Raw genomic sequence first — 19,494 nt, 5'->3', positions numbered from 1 at the left:
TTGTATGGCGTTAGTAAAGTCACTAGAGCTTGAATTAAATTAATGCAAATGAAAGGCTTCCTTCTGCTTGTGCCTGCAAAAACACATCTGAATTTTAGAATATTTCCAGTTGGACCCTAGAAACAAGTGCTTAAATGTCTGTGGACAAATGTTCCTCTAAGGTAATCTTTGATGAGTAGAGGCGGAGGTGGGGTGAGAGAAAACAGTTATCATCAATATTGGTATTCAAGGTAGAAAAGGTCCTACGGCAGAAAAATTGTTCTCAGTCACAAAATTTAATCACCGAGCTGGGAATGAAAGGAGAGATGTGAAACTATACATCTTGTTAATCTAAACATAATGGTAATATTTACTATTAAAAAAAAAAAAAAAAGAAACAAAGCCAAAACTCTCTTATTCCTGCATTCTTATTTTTTCCAGAGCAATTTGACCTATGCTTCAGTCCTAATTTTACAGAAAAACTTAAGTCAAACATGAAATATTTCATAGCATGCACGTATGTTGCTTTTTTGTGTTGTGTTTTTTTTTTTTTCCCCTTATGTCTTCTGTTTTGCTTACAAAGCTTTTCCTTAAGGTATACATAATTGTCTTCTCAGATGACTTTAAAAAAGAAAAAAAAAATCGATCTGTGGGCAGGGATATGACTGTAAAACTGGAGGTAGAGGAGAGGTTTGAGGAGAGCATTCCCTATAGAAGATGTAAGGTTTGGATAGAGAGGGAAGAACAGGGATTAAATGACAAAGAATTACCATGAGAAGTGAAGATTGATGTACATAATGTTAGACAAGTTAAATCATCAGGTTCAATATCTTTGTAACTCTGTGTATATATATTTCTGTATCCAAAGACTAGATAAATTTAGAATAGTTCAAGTCCAACTACTTGACTGCTTCAGAGCTGACAAAAAGTTAAAGTGTGTTATTGAGGACATTGTCCAAATGCATCCTGAACACTGACATGCCTTGGGGCATCACCCTCTTAGGCAGAAACCATTCCTGTGTTTGATTGCCCTGGTGGTGAAACAGTTTTCCTTAATGCTGAGTCTGAGCGTTCCCTGGTGCAACTTTGTGCCATTCCCAGGAGCAGAGCCTGACACCTCGCTCTGTTTCCTCTATTCTTGACTTAAAATACTTTTTATTCCAAAATAGAGTTGTGCTACACTTATGTCATTGTTACTACAAAACATCATGTGGTCATTGATAGAATTCAAAAGTACGTACTAGCAAGGACTACATACACTCACTGAAAAGCTACCACATACTATAATGAATGTGCCTCACAATGCCAAACAAAAATAATCATTCCCCTAAAAGCCCTTTTTCTTGCTTTAGCAAAGCATGTAGTTTATATTTAAACTCAGTAAGATAATTCTAATTTTAATATAATGGAAAACATTACATTGATGTAGGATACTACATTACACCTTTCTTCATATTCCTCAGATGTGATTGATAAACATGATGTGGATGCAGGCACTCTGCACTTCTGTTCCAGGATCTAGTGAAACAGTAAGATGTGCTTGGCCATGCATTTTAAGGAACTCTGCTTGTTCTGATTGATGCCCAAGAGCAGATCAGCACACTAGCATTTCTTCCTCAATATTGTTGTTTTTTTTCAAGGGCATTATTAGCAATGGGGAAATAGTCGAGCAGAATTCTCCTCAACTTCACTGAAGCATAGCTCGTCGTGGGTGGTCTTTGATTTATGTGGGTGAGGAAAGGAAAGCACATTTTAAAATAAATGTTCTTTCATCTGATAACTACTTACTTTATTGACACCTTGTGTTTAGGGATTTAAACTGCTTCTGTGGTTTGAGAGCTCTGTCAATTCTGAGCTTGCTTCTCTGATCTCTCATCACCCACGTTCTGTGTAGTAGCTTGCTTCAGCTGAAGTTTGTGTTTCTACCATAGCTCCAGTATACGCTCAAGGACACCAGTGCTAGGAAGCAGCTGTCAACTCTGCATGTGTCGGGAACCTGAGGCAAGGCTTTGGGTTCAGTTTGTCTGTATGACGTATAATTTTGAGGATGGTATTCAGATTGTGCTTTTTCTGTTGAAGCTCTGGCTGATAGCACTTGGGCAGTTTATTGCTGTTTGTTTTGCTCGAGGCTGGCGATGGTTCGCAGTGATCTTCACTTCCAGCTGTGATACTTGCAATACGGTCCTTTACTCTAGGAGATTATCTTGGCTATTTGCAGGCTTGTGTAAACAAGATATCTCCATCCAGTTCTTCATGAACAGGTCCCTTTTTAAAACTTGATAACTTCACCTTGTTAGGAGCGTAAACAGCGAGTCTGGTCTATTGGTTAATAACTCCTGTAATGCAGATGCGGGGAATATGTGGACTTACTGTCCTTCAACACAGTCATTCGTGTTTTGATTTCTTGGAATGCATCTGTAGCCAGCTGATAAACATATTTGAGGAAACTTCCTGTGCTGTACTTGTTCACTGAAAATACAGCCCTTTTTCTGGGGCCCACTTAGGTGTGTACAGGCTGGGTTCGTCTCAAGATCCCAAAAGCTTCTGGGCTGCATCTGTACATTCCTGTGTCGGCGTCAGCACTCACTGTGTACTTCCTTTGTTGTTTGCTTATTGAAAGCTAGATTAGTTATGCTTAAAATCAACGATTTCCTATTGGGAGGAACTATGCCTCAGGAAAGGGCCAAAGTTTTGACTTCTGTAAGGTTGTTTTAAAATGCAGGGCAATAAAGTTGGACAGGAAAAAAAAAAAAAACAAACTGTGGCTTTGCAACAGACTGTCAGATTTTGTTTGCATGGGAAGTTTCCAGCTTCTAGACATTCAGCAGTGTTGCTTTCTTATGAATTATATAGCACTGGAATCAGCAGAGGTGCTTAAGGTAAGATTGGCCCAGTGTACAACAGAAGGAAATATTGGAGCAAAAATATTCTTGCAGGGAAAAATGGTATATTTGGTAAGGCTAGTGGTTGATGACTAGTTGTTATTATTTCTGCTCTCCCACACTTAAAATTGCAGCTAAATTACAACTCTAGTCAATGTCAGTCAGCTGTATTCTGAACTTCTCCCCTTGGCCATGTTTCACTTTTTGGACTTAATTTGTATACTAAACCAAAAATAATACCTATGTTTTAAGGAAACTGGTGGTGAAGAGAGGCCTTTGGAAACATTATTGCTGACGGAGGGGCGGCTCTATCTCCATCTCTGACCTTTTGGGTAGTGGTAGAGACAATAGAGCTGAATTGATATACCTATTGAACTAGATGTTTGTATGTTATTCTAGGTGAGTTAAGACCATGGGTACGCTGAGAGAGGAGGAGTGTTGGGGTTGTGGATGTGAGCACAAGGGATATAGTTTGAGAATTTGGAGATGAAGAGATAAGTAATGAAGTGAGAAATGAACTTTCAGTAGCTGTGTCATTTTGGGAAATAAATGATTCATACATGTTCAAGGCTCTAGGTTAAGCTAGCTTTGTTATAAAATTAAATACCTTAAAAATCTCACAGGTTTAAGGGATATAAAATATATATATCTATAAAATAAAAGGGGAACTCCTTGAATGTTTATTCTTCATAATAACAAAGGCAGCTTTCGTATTGTTTAGGTGAAGGATTTGGATGTTCTGTCCCTTGAGTGCATACGCAGTGGAATTAGCCAGCCAAGATAGCTGTGCACAGTAAGGAGACCACTGAGCTGTTCAATGTGATTTCTCTGCCCTTTCTGTCCTCTTCTCTCCTATCCTGTTCCCATTATACAAAAACAATTTCAAGAAAATGCATTTCTCTTATTTGTGTACCTTAATGGAAGATGCAACAATGCTGGAAATTGCTTTATTTTATTTAAAGAGAGTAACATGGTTCAGGAGTTGTGTAAGCTCTCCTTTTTTTGGCTACAGACAGACGGAATATCAAGTAGACAGCCCAGATCTTGCTTTGGTTACATTTTTTGGCATGTGTTCTTAAGAGATTACCCCTGGAATTTCTTATGTATACAACTCCTCCACTCCCGGTCCTTTTAGTACAAAGCATGATTCTTGTCTGAAAATGGTATAGAGATATTCTTGATCTGCAAAGCCCCCCAGAAATTGGGGGAGGGGAGCAAAGTGTTTTCCAGTGATTGGGATGAAAAAGTTGAACGTTTATTTTTGTATTACTTACTAGTGAAGTTCACTCACTTGCATTTTGTTGCTGTTGTAAGCTTCTCCATTTGTTTTGGCTTTCTGGAAAGTAAATGCATGCATATATAATTAAAACGGGAATCAGCCTAGGTTGTTTTCCTCAGTAGGGGGTGCAAATAGTTTTACAGCTTGTCATGACTACAGCTTTATTTTCTGAAGGTGCAAGCAATTACCCTGTTGATTTAGCTGTGCACTTGGTATCAATACCCTGTGCTGTGCATACAGAGTGATCAGTGTCACATTGAGTGCTGCATGCTAGGATCCATCTAACATGGCTCTGTAACACTAAGCCCAGGGGGGACTAGCAGCATGAGCAGCAGTTTGCTTTTGACAGCAGAATGTCCTTGTTGCTATTGATTGGGTTGTTCAGTGAAGTGAAAAGACATTGATCCAGCTTTAAACTGGTAGTTATATGATAATCCTGGAGATGAATGAGTATCAAGTGAGGTATTGCTGGAGGGAGGTGGCATGGAGGAAATCCAATACTGTTGTTTGGTTTTTTTTTTTTTTCCTGTGGATGTAGTTAGTAACAGGCTAATGATACTTTAAAAATGTGTTTTATTATACAGATCTACACTAAATTAAATGCAACTAATAAATATGAAACAGATCTTTCTTATGAAAGTCATTATGAAAAGTCATGAATTTTTTTGCAGTGCTGGCATCCAGATAGAGAATATGTATTAACTTTGTCCTGTATTTTCACATTTGAAATCATGTATCTGTGTTGTACAAAGGCTGTATGTTTTTTTTTAATTAGACAAGTGCCCGCCCTCTCCACCTCTCACCCCTCCCTGATGCTAGGAAGCACATCCAGAATCATAGTATTAGCAACAAATGTGGCTCTTAGCTGTTCTCCCTGTTAGTGGCTTGTGGTAGCTGTTAGAATGCCTTCATTCCTAGCTTCCCTGTTTTTAATGGGGCTTAGTATATAACAAAGCTATTCGTTCTCATCACTCACTTTTAGTTTACCTTGAACAGTAAACTTTACTTTTTCCACTGAATAACTGTCAAACCTCTTATGTTCATATGAATACAGACTCAATAAATTGCAGTAATATGATTAAAGATTACATAAATCTGTGGTGGTTGTTCATGGGCTGTCAATGATAAAAGATTTGAAGAGACCTTTTCAGAGCCATGTTCTCTAGCAGTAGAAATACCCAACTCTTTCAGGGTAGGGTGAGGTTTGTTGGTGTGCTAGGTTTTATTTTGCTGTCATCAGGAAAGGAGAAGGGCCTATGGCTTCTGCTATGAAAATGGAAGCTAGAGAGACTACAGTGGTGGTGTTCTTCCTGAGTGCATTCGAAATTTCTTGATTCTTTGCTGGACAGGAGGGAAGAGAGATGAGGAGAGCTGTGTTTAGTGATCAGTAGCAGTGGAACTCTCACCCATGAACTTTTCTAGCGGAAAGAAAGGAGGAACTGCTGTTCTTAAGTATTTAATAAATAATGGTACTAAACCTCTGTTAATTATTATAAACTCATTAATTTTGCCAAACTGCAGCAAGTATAAGTTATCTTATAGGTTTCTTAAAAGAGCAAATGTATTTTCATTATCTGTAATGAAATTTTAAAAGCACTTTAAGAGGAATGGACTTTTTAACCCCATCTGTGTACCACTCTCAACTTGTCTCGTGAGGAGAATCTTCAGGATGCACTACTATGTTCCTTAGTGTGCGCGCTGTGGTTCTTGCTAAACAAAATCTACCTAAATCAACTGAGATCTGTACTGAGTGGGCAGTAGAAGTTCATCGTCTGTCTGTGAAGAAAAGATTATTTGTTGTGATAGAGAAGTACTGCTCCTTTTTGCCTGCTCTCAATTCTCATGAGGAATAAATTGTGGCACTCCAGCTACAATGCAGAAGGATCCAGGAAGATGTGTGCAAGTATTTGTTCCCCCCAGCAGCACCAGGACTGCTTATTAAAAGAGGCAGAATGCATGATTGGGAAAAATGTAGACCCTTTACAGATGTCTTGAACAACTGACACCTCCCTGCTGCACCCAGCTGTAGTGGAAGAAAGTGAACTGTTACTGTATAAATAGTTGTTTCATAGATCTGTATTGTTTTTCTTTCTGTGTCATACATGCTTGTCTGTCAGTGTTGGGACTTAGGTAGCTGCTTTTTAAAGCCTTGTGGGTGTTGAAAAGAAGACTTCCGGAGTACCAGCTTGATTCATCACTACCCACGAATCAGTTCTTCTGCCTGTCTTTGTGGTCATCACTTAATTAGTTAGAGCACATCAGCCATTTTGGATTTGAATGCAGTATCATGGAGTTCTACAGAGAGAATTAAAAAAAATATATGCTACTGGAAAATAATTTTTTCTGTCTTCATGTCTGCCTTTCTTAGAGTATATTTTGAACTGCTAATTTGAATTAATTATATATCAACTGTTTGGCAAGTTAGAAATGTAAAATCTGAGACTATTATGCGGAGATATGTGGTTCTTATGTGATGTAATTAGTACTAGATCCATTCCAGATGAGAAGTCAGTCACTGCTCCTATTATAATCTCAAATAGGAATGTTAGTGAATAAGTTTTGTGATTCAGGTATGTGTTTCTGAAGTTCTGCTTCTGTCAAACATCATTTAAACAGTCTGTCATTACGAAATATGAGAGATGAGAATGAGAAGTTATTTTCTGATGCTGGGTTCATTTGCCAGGTTCACTTGATTCATGTATTCTGGCTTTTAAAGTTTAAGATTTGCTGGATTTTGAGTAATAAAATTTTTTTTATATGTGCAGTATTAATACTTTTCCCCTTCCTACCCCTCCTCTTTATCTTCCTCTCATTGTGTTTTGTCACTGTCATCTCTCTTCAAATATAGATTTATTTCTCATACAAATTCTTGTTTTCTTTGGCAGGAGCTAGAGGCAAGTCTGTGTGAAATTACATAATGTCTGAAAAGTTATGTTCATGATTAATTAGCCTATCATAAAATGATTTTGGTGTGTGTGGAATAACTAGATCATACTTTTTATTTATTTGGCACTGGTAGTAGGCACTCGGTCAGATCAAGTACTTCAGAGTGCTTTCTATTAACTGCTATATACATTACCTGATTTATATTTGGGAGGTGAAGTATACTTTTTTTTTTTTTGGTCAATTAATGCGAACCTTGCATTCAGGTTCAAATAAACTTTAAGAGAAACTAGCCTTGACTGCAACTGTGTCTTATTTCTTAGTAATTTATACTTATTTGCTTAAAGCTGAGCAACTTTTAAATGGCATGTTCAAAAAGTTTTTACATGAAGCTTTAAAACAAGGAAAAAGGGGGGAAGGGGAGAATTACATGTTATATCCGAACTACATTGACATCAATGGCACAATTCTCAGACTGAAGCAGAATCAGTATCTCATCCAGGGTTTTAAGTCTGGGGAAGACTTTCTCTCTAACTCATACTGCAGTTTTACCTTTTTTTCTTCTTGTCTTTCAAGAAATCTGTTTAGAACATAGTTTGACTATACTGGAAATACTAACATGCCGATGTCAGATCTTGCAGAAGTTGACTTGGTTAGCAAGACTTCTGTGAGTGATGGAGGCTTTTAGGTTACAATCTAAGCATCAAATTAAAGAGAGGAAGCAAGATCTGTTCTGCAATTTTTTATTCTTCAGAAATTAAGTGATCTGGATTTTAGACAAGTAGTGTTCAAAAACTTTCCTACACTCCTCTAAAATCATGCATCACTTTTATGTCATTTAACTGATATCTCCCAAACTTTTCCTTTTGCAAAACTGAGGGAGATGCTGTATTCATCCTAAATAATACTTATTTAAGTTAGCTTTGCTGTTGAAGAACACCAGATGTAATTTCAGTTTTTGTTCTTTTGAGGGCCTTCTTCTGTGTGCTTAGGGAACCTACTGTAAGCATTTAATATAAATAGATTATATTAAAAACAAGCAAATTAAGCCACTGAAGGACAAGAGGCGCAAAACAACCTTTATGCTTAGAAATAGGCTCATTTTCTTGCTTGTGTCTTGGGATCCACTGTCTCCTTGTTCTGTGTTGTTAAGGGAAATATTTTTCTCACGCTGACTTATAAAGTAGTCTGAAGTGTGTAAAGAGTCTGTAGAGATCAGATTTTTAGCACTTGAAGATCATTTAAAAAAAAGACCTCAACAGAGTACGTGAAGTAAAAAAAAAATGACCTCCTTGGCCTTACACTTGGCCTTACACGTTCATCCAGTTGTGCAGGGTATTTGGTGATCTAAGCAGGGTAGTTTTCTTCGTGCTGCTGCTTTTCTTTCCATTGGGATAGTGCATGACCTCTGTGTGAAGTAAGAGGCAAGGGGAAATCTAGAAGATCCACTCATACAGTGGAATCCTGCAGTATGTTTTTCTGTGTCGGTATGCTCTTATCCCAGCCGTGCTCTGAAATTAAATCAAAGTGTTGAGGCATATAAGATAATTTGTATTGGAGGTAGAGTATGATAGGGAAGGCCTCTTTGTTGTAGAAGGGAGTGTCCCTCAGTTGTGAATGAGGTTGTAGGTGCAGGTTATTCCACTGCTTAATTCTGTTAATAGCAATGACTCCTTGTTATGCTGAAGTAATCCTCTTGGTGTTGGAGGGAGTTGCTTTGCTTCTGAATGCTGCAAGACTTCCTTTTCAAAATTGGGCCAGCAACAACAGTATTGTTGGATTGATCTGTTAGGCTTTTTATGTTCTTTCCTTCAGTTAAGCCATTTGATGGAGTGTTTCTTGCCATCATCTGTACGTCATCAGTTGCTATTGTTGGTAGAGAACGTAACCTTCTTGAAGGATGGCTTAAAAATCCCTTGCAAAACTATAGCAGGCTAGTTGTTGCTGCTTTGCTATTATGTTTCTCTTCTATTTCTGCTGTGCTCATTCTGATGCTATACCTTGCATCCATTCCCTTAGTAGGATGGAAGATCAGTGCTATTGGTAGGACAGAGGATACCTCTTGGACTTCATGGCTTTTGCTTGATACTATGCAGTAGGTAGATGAAAACTAGGGTTTGAGAGACTGACTGGTTCATTTCCAAGAGTCATGCAATACAAATTACTGCTATCTTTTCTTTTTTATTCACCCATTCCTCTCCTTAAATATAATGGTTTAAGCAAAGTCTCAAATCTGTTCCCTTAAAGAGGCTTTTATGTAATTTTATTTAATAAGCACATTTGGAAACCTTTCCAAGAAAAGTTCGGCCTCCTGTGAAATATTGGCTTTGTTCTGAGCTGTTTGTGTTCCAGTTTACGTATCAGGGCTGGCTATTTTTTTAGTTCCAGTTTACAGAGTAGTGTTTTATTGTATTCACATGGAGAGAACTTTCATTTTATAAATACAGGATTTATTTATTTATTTATTTTGTAATTGTAAGATTGTCTTAATTTGAGGTGAGGGGAGAAGGTCTTCCATATTGCACATTTCCTATAAACATGAAGAAACAGGGACCAGTAGAGCGATCTGTTTTATTTTATTTGGAATGCCAGCCCCTTAAATAATTTTTTGGGATGTAGGACGCCTTTACTTCTTCATTTTTATTATCCCTCTGCCATGGGTTTCAGCAGCTAATCAAGTGAAAAACTGCTATTCTCTTTGCTCTTGTATAAAATACACTGTATGTACTTTACAGGTCTAGCAGACTTTCAGTGACACTTAGTCATGTAAATTTGGAAGTCTGTGAGTAACTTGAAAGTTTTGGCTGTTTGAATAAATTGCATTTCTCTCCCAGGAATAGAATTTGGTTCATCTGATGGAAAAATAAGCTGTTCTCCTTTAATTCAGTTATTTGACTAGCTTTCACCCTTTTCAGAAAGCAGATCAGGAATGAGCTTATTTTTAAATACTTAAACAGTAGATTCGATTCTCCATAGCTCACCTGGTTGAGTAACATTTTAGCACCATTCTTTTCAGCAAATAAAAACCAGTGATGTGGCAATGGCAAGATTGGTGGCATGCTGCTGTTCCTTGTTGCCCATGGGAATATAGGGTGTTAGTCATGGTAATTCTTTAATACTAGGGACTCTCTAGGAAAGGTGACTGTCTTAACAATGATGTAATTTGTATTATGTCCTTAAAATAAATGATTTGTCAGAAAGAATGTCAAATTCTAGATAAATTATAATAAAAATCCTTTTCTTAAAAAAAAAAAAAAAAAAAAAAAAAAAAAGCATTTCAGAGCATCCCAGTCCTGTGAAGCCCCAGCTTCTGAATTTGGTGTAGTAGTGGTGCTCAAATTTGGATAGTCCTGACAGTAAACTAACCCAAAGAGTAAACTAAATAATATATGCATGTGAGCAACTTAATATGGAATTAAATATTTTCCCTGAGTAATTAGCATCAAGATACCTAATAATTATCCCATGTCACAATGCAAACATATTAGACGCTTATGAAGGATGACTTTGCTAATAAGTTATGAGTAAAAATGTGCATATATACAAACATCCAAATAAACATAACTTTATGCCAACCAAGTGTATGATGCTGGAGTTTTTTTAATCTACCTACAGGCAATACTTTCTCCAATGAGTGTCAGAATTGGCATTCCTATTGGATCAGGCTTATGAACCACAACACTGTTTACCTGCTTGTGGTTACCTGTGTAACAATTCATCCCAGTTGCACTGTGTTAAGAGGTAGAGTTTGGAGTTAGGAAATAATACAATCTCATTCTAACAACTGTATGTATTTGTGACCAAAAACAAGCCCCTCAAAACAAATATCAAACTAACAGAACGAATATACACCAATGGGTTTCATGACAAAAAGGCTGGAAATCTCATAGGCATACGAAGAAGGAAAAAATAAGCAGGATTTTAACAAGCTGGGTACTTACCCACTGTTAAGTTACCTCTGAATTAATAATTCAGGGTGGACTTAGAGGTGAGATTCCTTGGAGGGCTGCATACTGATCATGTGGATGATGTGTGATTTACCTACTTTTCATCAGACATATTGTGGCATTGTGGTTGATGATGTAGAAGGTGAAATCATGATAGATCAATGTTTTAAGGCTCCAATGTATTCTTTTTCTGGCAGTGAGGGAGTGCACAAGGAATAATGGAAATGTGTGTTGCTCAAGGAATCTAGATTGGATTTAAAGGATTGAGTTTCATGGGACAGTGAAGAGCTAAATCTCTTCTAACTTTGAAGGAAGAACTTAAGCTGCATAAAAAGATATCACCTGGAGTACGGCCCAGTGCTTTGACTAATGATGGCTATGTAAGGTGTAATGCAACTGTGTAATCTGCATGGCTGGATTTGCAAGAGTGATTTTGCTGTGGGAGTCAATGGACTCTGTCAGAAAGTGCATGAAGGAAAAGAAGTCAGTTGTTGGTATGCTTGAGGATATTTTGTTTCAAATTAAAGAAGAAAGAAAAAATAAAGGAAAACACTAAAAGTCTCCCCAGAAAAGCCTGAAAAGCTTTTAGCAAGAAACTGAAGTACAAGCAGTGCACGCTGTATAGGTTTTGGATCCAGTTGTTGATTTTGATATATACAATTAAGGGAACAGAAAGGATGAAGTTTGAAGTTGGAGAAGGAAAAAAAAAAAAAAATAGGTTGTGGAGCATTTCTGATTTTTTTTTTTTTTCAATTTGTATTTTAAAACTGGTATTTAAAAATCCAATATCCTGTAAGATGAGTCTGAACATACCACGTTGTTTTTGGATCTGAGTTACTTTTGTCTAGTTTTCTATATACGGTAATTTACAAGTACATTTTGAATTTCAGTTATTTTGTTATAGGTGCAGAACCCAAGCAAGAAAGACCCCCATGTGAAGTTTTTTTTCCATTTATAAGGGAAGAGCCTTCTCTCTACTGTATTGCTGCTTAAGTATCTGGGTTCTGTAACTGTTGAAATGATAGCAGAGTATACACATACCAAAAGTATTTTTAGATTGCCAACAATAGTCTTCCATGTCTATTAAACTTGGATTATGGGTTGAAAGCCTTTCCTCTGCAAGCACAGAGGCTTTAAATTGATTCTGTTAAAAATGAAATTTGAGCCTTTAGAGTACTGGGGCATTTATCTGTAATTCTAAGCACCTTTCTCCAGGAGGTGTATCCTGTGGTTTGGGTGTTGGTTTTACAACCAAGTGACTTGTAAATTTTGTTTCAGTGTATATGTTGTTACCAGAAGATTAATGCAGTTTAGCTTATATCAAGTTAATTAAGATGACTGGGACTTGGGAGGAAAAAAATAAAAATAAAAATCAATAATAAAAAATTGTTCATATTTTTCAGGGTGGGAAGGAGCAGGTGAGTTCTCTGTTTTTACACTCCTGACTTTAAAAAAGAAAAAAAAAGATGAAAAGAAAACTTGTTGTAAGGATAATACACGGAATTATTAGCTGAAGAGCAACAAAGAAGCTAGCAGTAACATAGCATGTGTTGTGCACACATTTTCTATGCATAATTTAATCTTAGGTTTGTAAAGTAACCAGTGTGTTGTTCAAGTAGAGTCTTTGCCTGTTTAAGAGCTGTAACTTTCTTAAGAGGCAAAAGCAGGGATCTGAGAAGTGGGGGAATGCTTCTCTGCTTGCAGCCACCTGTAGAAGCAGGTCAATTTGTATGTACTTTCAGGAGCTTCCCACATCATCAGGCGTGCTGGCCAGAAGTCAGACTTACGGTTTTCAAGACGTCATCACATTTTCATTAGAAACATGATGTGAGTGACAGTCGTGTGTGCTCACAATCTTCTTCACCAGTCATATGCTGGTTGCTCCATGTGTGTACACAAACAGAAGGTCAGGGGCTGCTTTCAACTCTGAGTTTTAATATCACTGTTGCTGTTGCATGTCTTTGGTGTTGCAAAGCCAAGAAGACACAAATGGGTTCATACATACATATCCTAATTTCTGTACGTATGTAATAATTGAAAGTTCAGGAGGGGAGGATGTGAGCAGTGGAAGCAACTGTGTAGTAGGGAAATTAGAGATATAAAGCAAAAGAGAAAATGATTATGTATGCTAAAAGTGAAGATGCTCATTTGGAGGGAGAAGCTTCAAAATATAGCTTTTCCTCCACACATTATGTTATTTATTGCCATTAATATGTGGTATAAAACTAGTCAAGTTCTTCTGTCTTGCAGCTGCTCTTGAGTTCACTTTTTTCTTTCTGCTTTCTGAATGTGTAAGTCCTCCTCTAATGTTTGTGCAATGTCTAATGTTTTCACACTTCAGCAGTGCTAATAGCCTGCGTGCCCGTTTCTACCATCACTTGAGCATGTGTGTTTTTACTACATGATGCCTGTATTTATGTGGTACTCTAGAACTAAACATGGGATTTAGTGTGCAGACGTCATCAAGAATTTATTTTAAAAATCAAGCTCTCACATTTCTTGTAATAACTAGTTCCTGAAATGCAGCATGTGTTTGTTTCAGGTATGGAAAGTAACTCATTTTTTTTCCCCCTCATACAATGGATGTAGTAAGAGAATTTGAGCTGAAAGTACTAATAATACCTTGCCTTGCTTATGATCCAGAGCACCAGTTGAGACTGGAAATGAGTATCTGTGTCTCATTCAGTTTTTGTTTTCCTATATTAATAACAAAGTGATCAGTGAAGACACTCATAGGAGTTCTTGTTCAAGAACTTCTTTAAAAACCCAACAACAGAACTCCATAAAAAAGGTACGCAGCCCTTGAAGACAGAGATTGAGACAAGACTGGTGGATCCTTATAAAGGTCACAGCAGTTCCCATTTTCAACAGCCTCTCTCCTGTTAAATTCAAAATCTCTTCTCTGCTGTTTCTATTCATGAGATAATGGAAACCTAAAATTGGGGTATCATATTGAAGGCTTTCTGAAAAAGTGTTGTGAGATACAGTAGCAAATGTGAGTGAACATCTGAGGTTTTTGAATTATTGGTTGAACTTCAATTTCTTAGAAGCGTTCGTGAAATTTCTCAGTTTTCTTAATATGCGTAACATTTAATGAGAGTAGGACTTACAACCATAATTGTGTGTACACAGCTAATGCCTGGAAATTTTAAGACAATCTGTTTAAATCTTCAGAGTACAATAGCAATGCAAAGAATAATTTCTTTGCTTTCAATGGGATTCTAGCTGTGGGTAATTTCACATCCTCAATAAAGACTTTTCAGGACTTAAGATGTGACATCTGGGGCAACAGAACATTATAATGCTTTAAAACTTCTATGGGAATTATAAATGTAGAGAGAAGAACAAACAAGTTTAATCAGTAGAGAAACTAGAATAGGAAAAAATAAAAAGTTATTTTGGACCAGACTTTTGAAACCAACTATTCTGGCATAAGGTAACTGAAATCCAGCAGAATTTTAACCAAGGATTAATTGTATACATTCTGAGACGCGAACAAGCTTTCCCAATGATGACTGTGATGTATTTTAAAATAATGCTTTGTGAGGAGCCCTGCAAGGACTCTTTGACCTTCATTTGCTTTGTTTTTGGAAGCTTCCTGCCACTTGTAAAGCTCTGGTTGCAAGGCCTCTCAGGCCCCAGGCATTGTCAGCACGTGTCCTAGCCTCATCCCTTGTCCTCTTGCCCCTGACACTGCTTTGCAACCTTCTTTCTCCTAAGCCTCCATGAGCTGTGTGTTTACAGATAGCCACTTCTGACGCCAATTAATGTCATGGCCGCCTGTAAGGGTTACCTGACCCATGGGTGTGTGAAGATTGCGACAGTGGGTTTGTGGGATTCTGTAATACCAAGGATGCAAAGGCTTTTGTTTTTTGAGTTTCTTCATTGCCGAATACTACAAATCAGTGGTGGTAAAGCAAGTATGTACTTATGATTATTTACTTATGTGCATACCTGTCTGTGTGTTTTGAAGAGTTGCTTTCCCGGTACTTCTCCCAGGAGCAGGACTAGCTGACATGGGCAGGCGTTGCTCTGTGGGAAGGCTGTCCTGGGCCATCGGTATCCCAGATCCCAGAAGTTTGTTTCACCTTTTTTTTTGTTCTGTACCCATCAAGGATATCTTGGGCTCCCGGCTGTGCTTGTCAGGGATGCTCAGGGTTCCTGGACTAGGCAGTGTTCTTCTGTGTCAGTACTCACACATGGGTTGCTTTATGTCTGCTCTGTCATAGAGTAACCGGCCAGGCTAGTTTCTGTAAGAGATGAAATGGAATTAACCTTTGTTGGCTAACAATTATTTTTCAGTGGATAATGGTACTTGATGACTATCTTTTAGATGGGAAACTAAAGATTAGACTTGAAAAAATGATACAGGTATGAGAAGAGTTTCTTTGGATTATATGCTGACTGTTAGAAATTATTTTTATCCTAATTGAGCCAGTTATGAGACAGAAATAATATACCAGTGTAATTCTGCTTTAACTATGCAAGTTAAAACAACGTGAAATGAAGTTTTATGTATTTGCTGCTGGTAGCATGTGTATTCTTTTGTCAGTAGTTTGGAGATCAGACCCAGTAATAATCACAGTTATTAATGTAAATGACTCCTAAGTATATACTGGAGCCTGTAAGTTTCTTGAAAACCTATGTGTGAAGTGATAGAGTTTGCAAGCTCTCTATTATTAGGTTTGATGTGGGAACATCAGTCTCTGTAGCCCTGAACTGCCAACAACCTTTGTCCTTTATTTTACCTTCAGTTCAAAAAGGATAAAAAAAAAAAAAGGAGGGGGAGAGGGGGGAAGGGCATTGAAATAGGGAAGTACATGAATGTTGGCTAATGGACGTGTCTCTCCTAGAGCAAAAAGAAAAAAAAAACTTGGAAAGATAAATGAGATTGCGGACCTGGATTTGTTTCATTGTATGGATTGTATTTGATGTTTTATAAATAATTTATCAGAGCAAGCATTTCTGAAATGGCAGAAGTTCTGTCCTATCAAAGAAAAAGGGAATAGCACAGTTGCCAAAATTAGACTTCTACTGGATTTCAGTTAAAAAAAAAAAAATCTTTAAAATGATCTATATTAAATCTCAAGCAGAAGTTGAATTTCACAAGACACTGCAAAGTGAACATTTTAATTCGCATACATCCAGACCATTTTTCTATTACTATCATTATTGTTATACGAGTGATTAAACAATTATCTTATTTTTCATCATTTGTATTTTTTTAGGTCAGTACTATTTTCCAGTAAATACAAGTATGTTAAATTTATAATGATAAAACGTATTGTAGAATTATGATCTCTTACTGGTGAGAATAGTTAAATTCTCATTTATCAGTAGATGTATTACTTTAAAGTTACAGGTGAAAAGTGCTATGGTGCTCTCTCATCTATAGAATTAGTGGTATCACCTGATGCTATCCCGCCCCAACTGACAACTTTCAGAAAAAGTCCCTTTCCCCTCTGAGATGATTTTGAAGAATACTCCCCAAAACAACCATTGTGCTCTTTCCGAAACAGCAACAGAGCACAGATTTGTAGGTCAAATAGAGATGGTCTGCCATGTTGTAGAAATATTGTGGTATATACTGGAAAAGAAAATAGTGGAGTTGAAAACAAGGTGTTATCAATTCAATATGTAACACACTGCTGCTCGTTTAAACCCAGAAACTATGAATATGTGAAGGAAACTATGCAACTATTTTGACTTCTTCAGTTTTTGGTACTGGCTGCTAGAAGTCAATCTGGGAGGGTACTCTTCATTATTGCACATGTCTGCTGAAGAAATAAGTGCACCTAGTTGTACTTGTTACAAATCTGTTTACAGATACTCTTCGTAGACTCTTTAATATTTGGATGATGCAGGTAACTAGTTTCATGAACGCTGAAATTTAATGCAGAAAATGTTTTGAGATGTAAATCTCTGGTAATTTGTCATATTCCGCATAAGGAAGATGGGGAAGTAAATTTGCAAAGGTTTTTGTTGTTTTTGAGGGAAGAAGTTATGTGTATTACTTGCAGATATTGGAAGATTTGCATATGTTTTATTCTGGCTGCATGTGATATTTGATGGGACTCATCAGACTGGAAGAAATCAATGAAACAGGTGTCTTCAACTTAAGCTGGTGGTTTCAGAGAGGAGTGCCAGGAAGTTATCAGTTGGCTGTTAAAATGTCAGTTTTAAGACACTTTATTGCATTTTTTTTCCTCTATCTCCCTATGGAAAGGAAATTTATTCAGCTGTAATAAAACCCAATTTGTATCTTAATCTTTTGAGTACTGTTACAGCTGAACAAGTAATTTCTCTGCATTCTAAAGTTTAAATGGTATGTTCAAGAATGATGTCCTGAAGTTCTTCCTGGATTTCTTTCCTTAATGCTAGTTTGCACTGGAGAGGTTTATGTGGGTTAGTATGCAAGGATGTTAATTATGGGTTAACTTTTTTTAAGATGATAACCTTTGTTATTCTCAAATAAGTAAAATGGATGTTCATCTTGGTAATGAGCATGTAGTACATCAAAGTGTCAGTTAAGACCAATTCAAGTTAATGAGAGAGAAAAGGCTGCTGAGAATGGTTTGTATGTGCTCATAGTTTGAGAAAAAACTATTTTTTGCTTAATAAAACTAACTATGCCTGTTTCTTTTTTTTTTAAATCTAGCCCCGGGCTGATCCCATCCCCATATGTAGCTTTTGTTTGGGAACAAAAGAATCAAATCGTGAAAAGAAACCAGAAGAGCTGTTGTCTTGTGCAGACTGTGGCAGCAGTGGTAAGTTGGCTGAATTTACAAATACTATAAATGCGCATATATAAATCTGTTTTTAGGTGTTAAAATATTTTTTTAACATTTGATTGTCATCTTTTCTTCAAACAGGGATTGAGAGCTAGGATGAAGTATGTAGGAACAGGTGGAAGAAACAGAGGTTTCTCTTTGGCTAAAATTTTATCATATGGACAATGACCAATGAGATATTTGAGTTTGTAGGCCCATGTGATGAGTAAATTTGTAGGGAAGCCATACTTGCAAATTGCTGGATTTGTTTGATTGTTTGGGATGTAGATTTGATCTGAGGGCTCAGTTTTGCACTGTGCCACTAACTGATCATCAGAAATTTTGCCTGCACTGATTTGCAATATCTAAGAAGCTGAGTAAGCTGCATAGGGAAATGCTTTTGGCAAAGCTTTTTGCAACACGGCTGAAATACACACAAGCAGTATCGCTTCTGAAAGAGTTGTGAGCTACAATATCTGACTGTTTGGTGCTCTCTTTTTCTGGTCTGGTGCTCATGGTTGTGGGTAAACTGGACTGAGGAACAAATGTATCTGAAAGGTGACAAGTTAGATCAGTTCTCTCGTCCAGTTCACTGCACAGCCGTGCAACCTTCTGTGCTCAAATGAAAATGAAAGAGGTGCTTGGGAGGGAAGTGAGTATGATCCTTTGAAGCCATCACTGCTTTTGAAAAGGCTGGAAATTTAAAGAATTGTTTCAATTTCTTAAAATTCAGAGTGTGTATCTATGATGATTTTGTAGGTGCAGCTGAGGATGACCAATCTTTTGGTACTGCTACAGAAGTACTCAAGTAAAAACAAAACTGTGGATTAAAAATACATTTTCAGTCAATCAGATACACTTTTCATTGTTCACTTCTGAATCTGTTACCTGGACAGACTTGGGGGGACTGGCTTTTGGGGGGGATCTGATAGTGGTAGGACGAGGATTGAAACAAAAAGAAGGGAGATTTAGATTAGATGTTGGGAAGAAATTGTTTACTTAGAAAATAGTGAGGCACTGGAACAGGCTGTCCCTAGAGGTTATGGATGCCTCACCCATGGAGGCATTCAACACCATATTGAACAGGACTCTGGGAAGCCTGATCTAGTGAGTAGCAACCCTACCTGTGGCAGGGGGCTTAGAACAAGATAATCTTTAATGTTCCCTCCCACCTAAGCTGTTCGATGATTCTGTGACAGATTCCTTTTAACTGAACCAATTGGTTTTCTAGTATATTAAAGCAAACGAAATGAGGAAGTGGCTTCACACTAAACCCTACAGACTTATTTAAACCAACTTATATGTGGCTTACAGGATTCCTGCACTTTCAAATCCGTTTTCTAGTATTTATAGATGTAATAGGGATTTGTGCTTGGTTAGACTAGTATGCAGAGTTTACATTGATCAGATGACTTCAGATATCAGTTCCTCTTCTGTTATGTAGTAATCTTTTCTAGGTCTAAGAACTGTGGAACTGCGGAAGCCTTGACTTTCATGGATCAGCTTCCATTTGAATTAACACTGATACATTCTCTCTGCCTCATTAAGACTAAATTATCTTTAATTATCTCCTTAGATGCATTACATATAAAGAGTGAAATATTGAAACTGCCAATCAGATTGCTGGATGGTTAAACTTTAGCTACTGGTGCCTAACTAAAATAAAACCCAATTTCAGTGCAATGTATAAATAACAAAACTTCATTCAAGTGGAGGCTTATTGTAATTGGATTTATAATTTTACACATCGCAGT

The 19,494-nt window shown here is 37.2% G+C and overlaps 1 protein-coding gene across 5 annotated transcripts in view; it reads left to right on the top strand.

Moving 5' to 3' along the window:
* KAT6B (lysine acetyltransferase 6B) overlaps positions 1-19,494 on the top strand; it is a 92,907-nt gene that overhangs the window by 30,803 nt on the left and 42,610 nt on the right. For all 5 annotated transcript variants that reach the window (XM_085229484.1, XM_085229483.1, XM_085229481.1 and 2 more), the window contains exon 3: positions 17,629-17,737. In XM_085229484.1, coding sequence (XP_085085610.1) covers positions 17,629-17,737 — 109 coding nt within the window. The remainder of the gene's footprint in view (positions 1-17,628; positions 17,738-19,494) is intronic.

This window comes from Meleagris gallopavo, chromosome 8 (assembly GCF_905368555.1).
Source record: "Meleagris gallopavo chromosome 8, MGAL_WU_HG_1.1, whole genome shotgun sequence".
NCBI lineage: Eukaryota > Metazoa > Chordata > Aves > Galliformes > Phasianidae > Meleagris > Meleagris gallopavo.
Note: the sequence above shows the minus strand (reverse complement) of the source record. Positions and strands in the feature narration are given on the sequence as shown.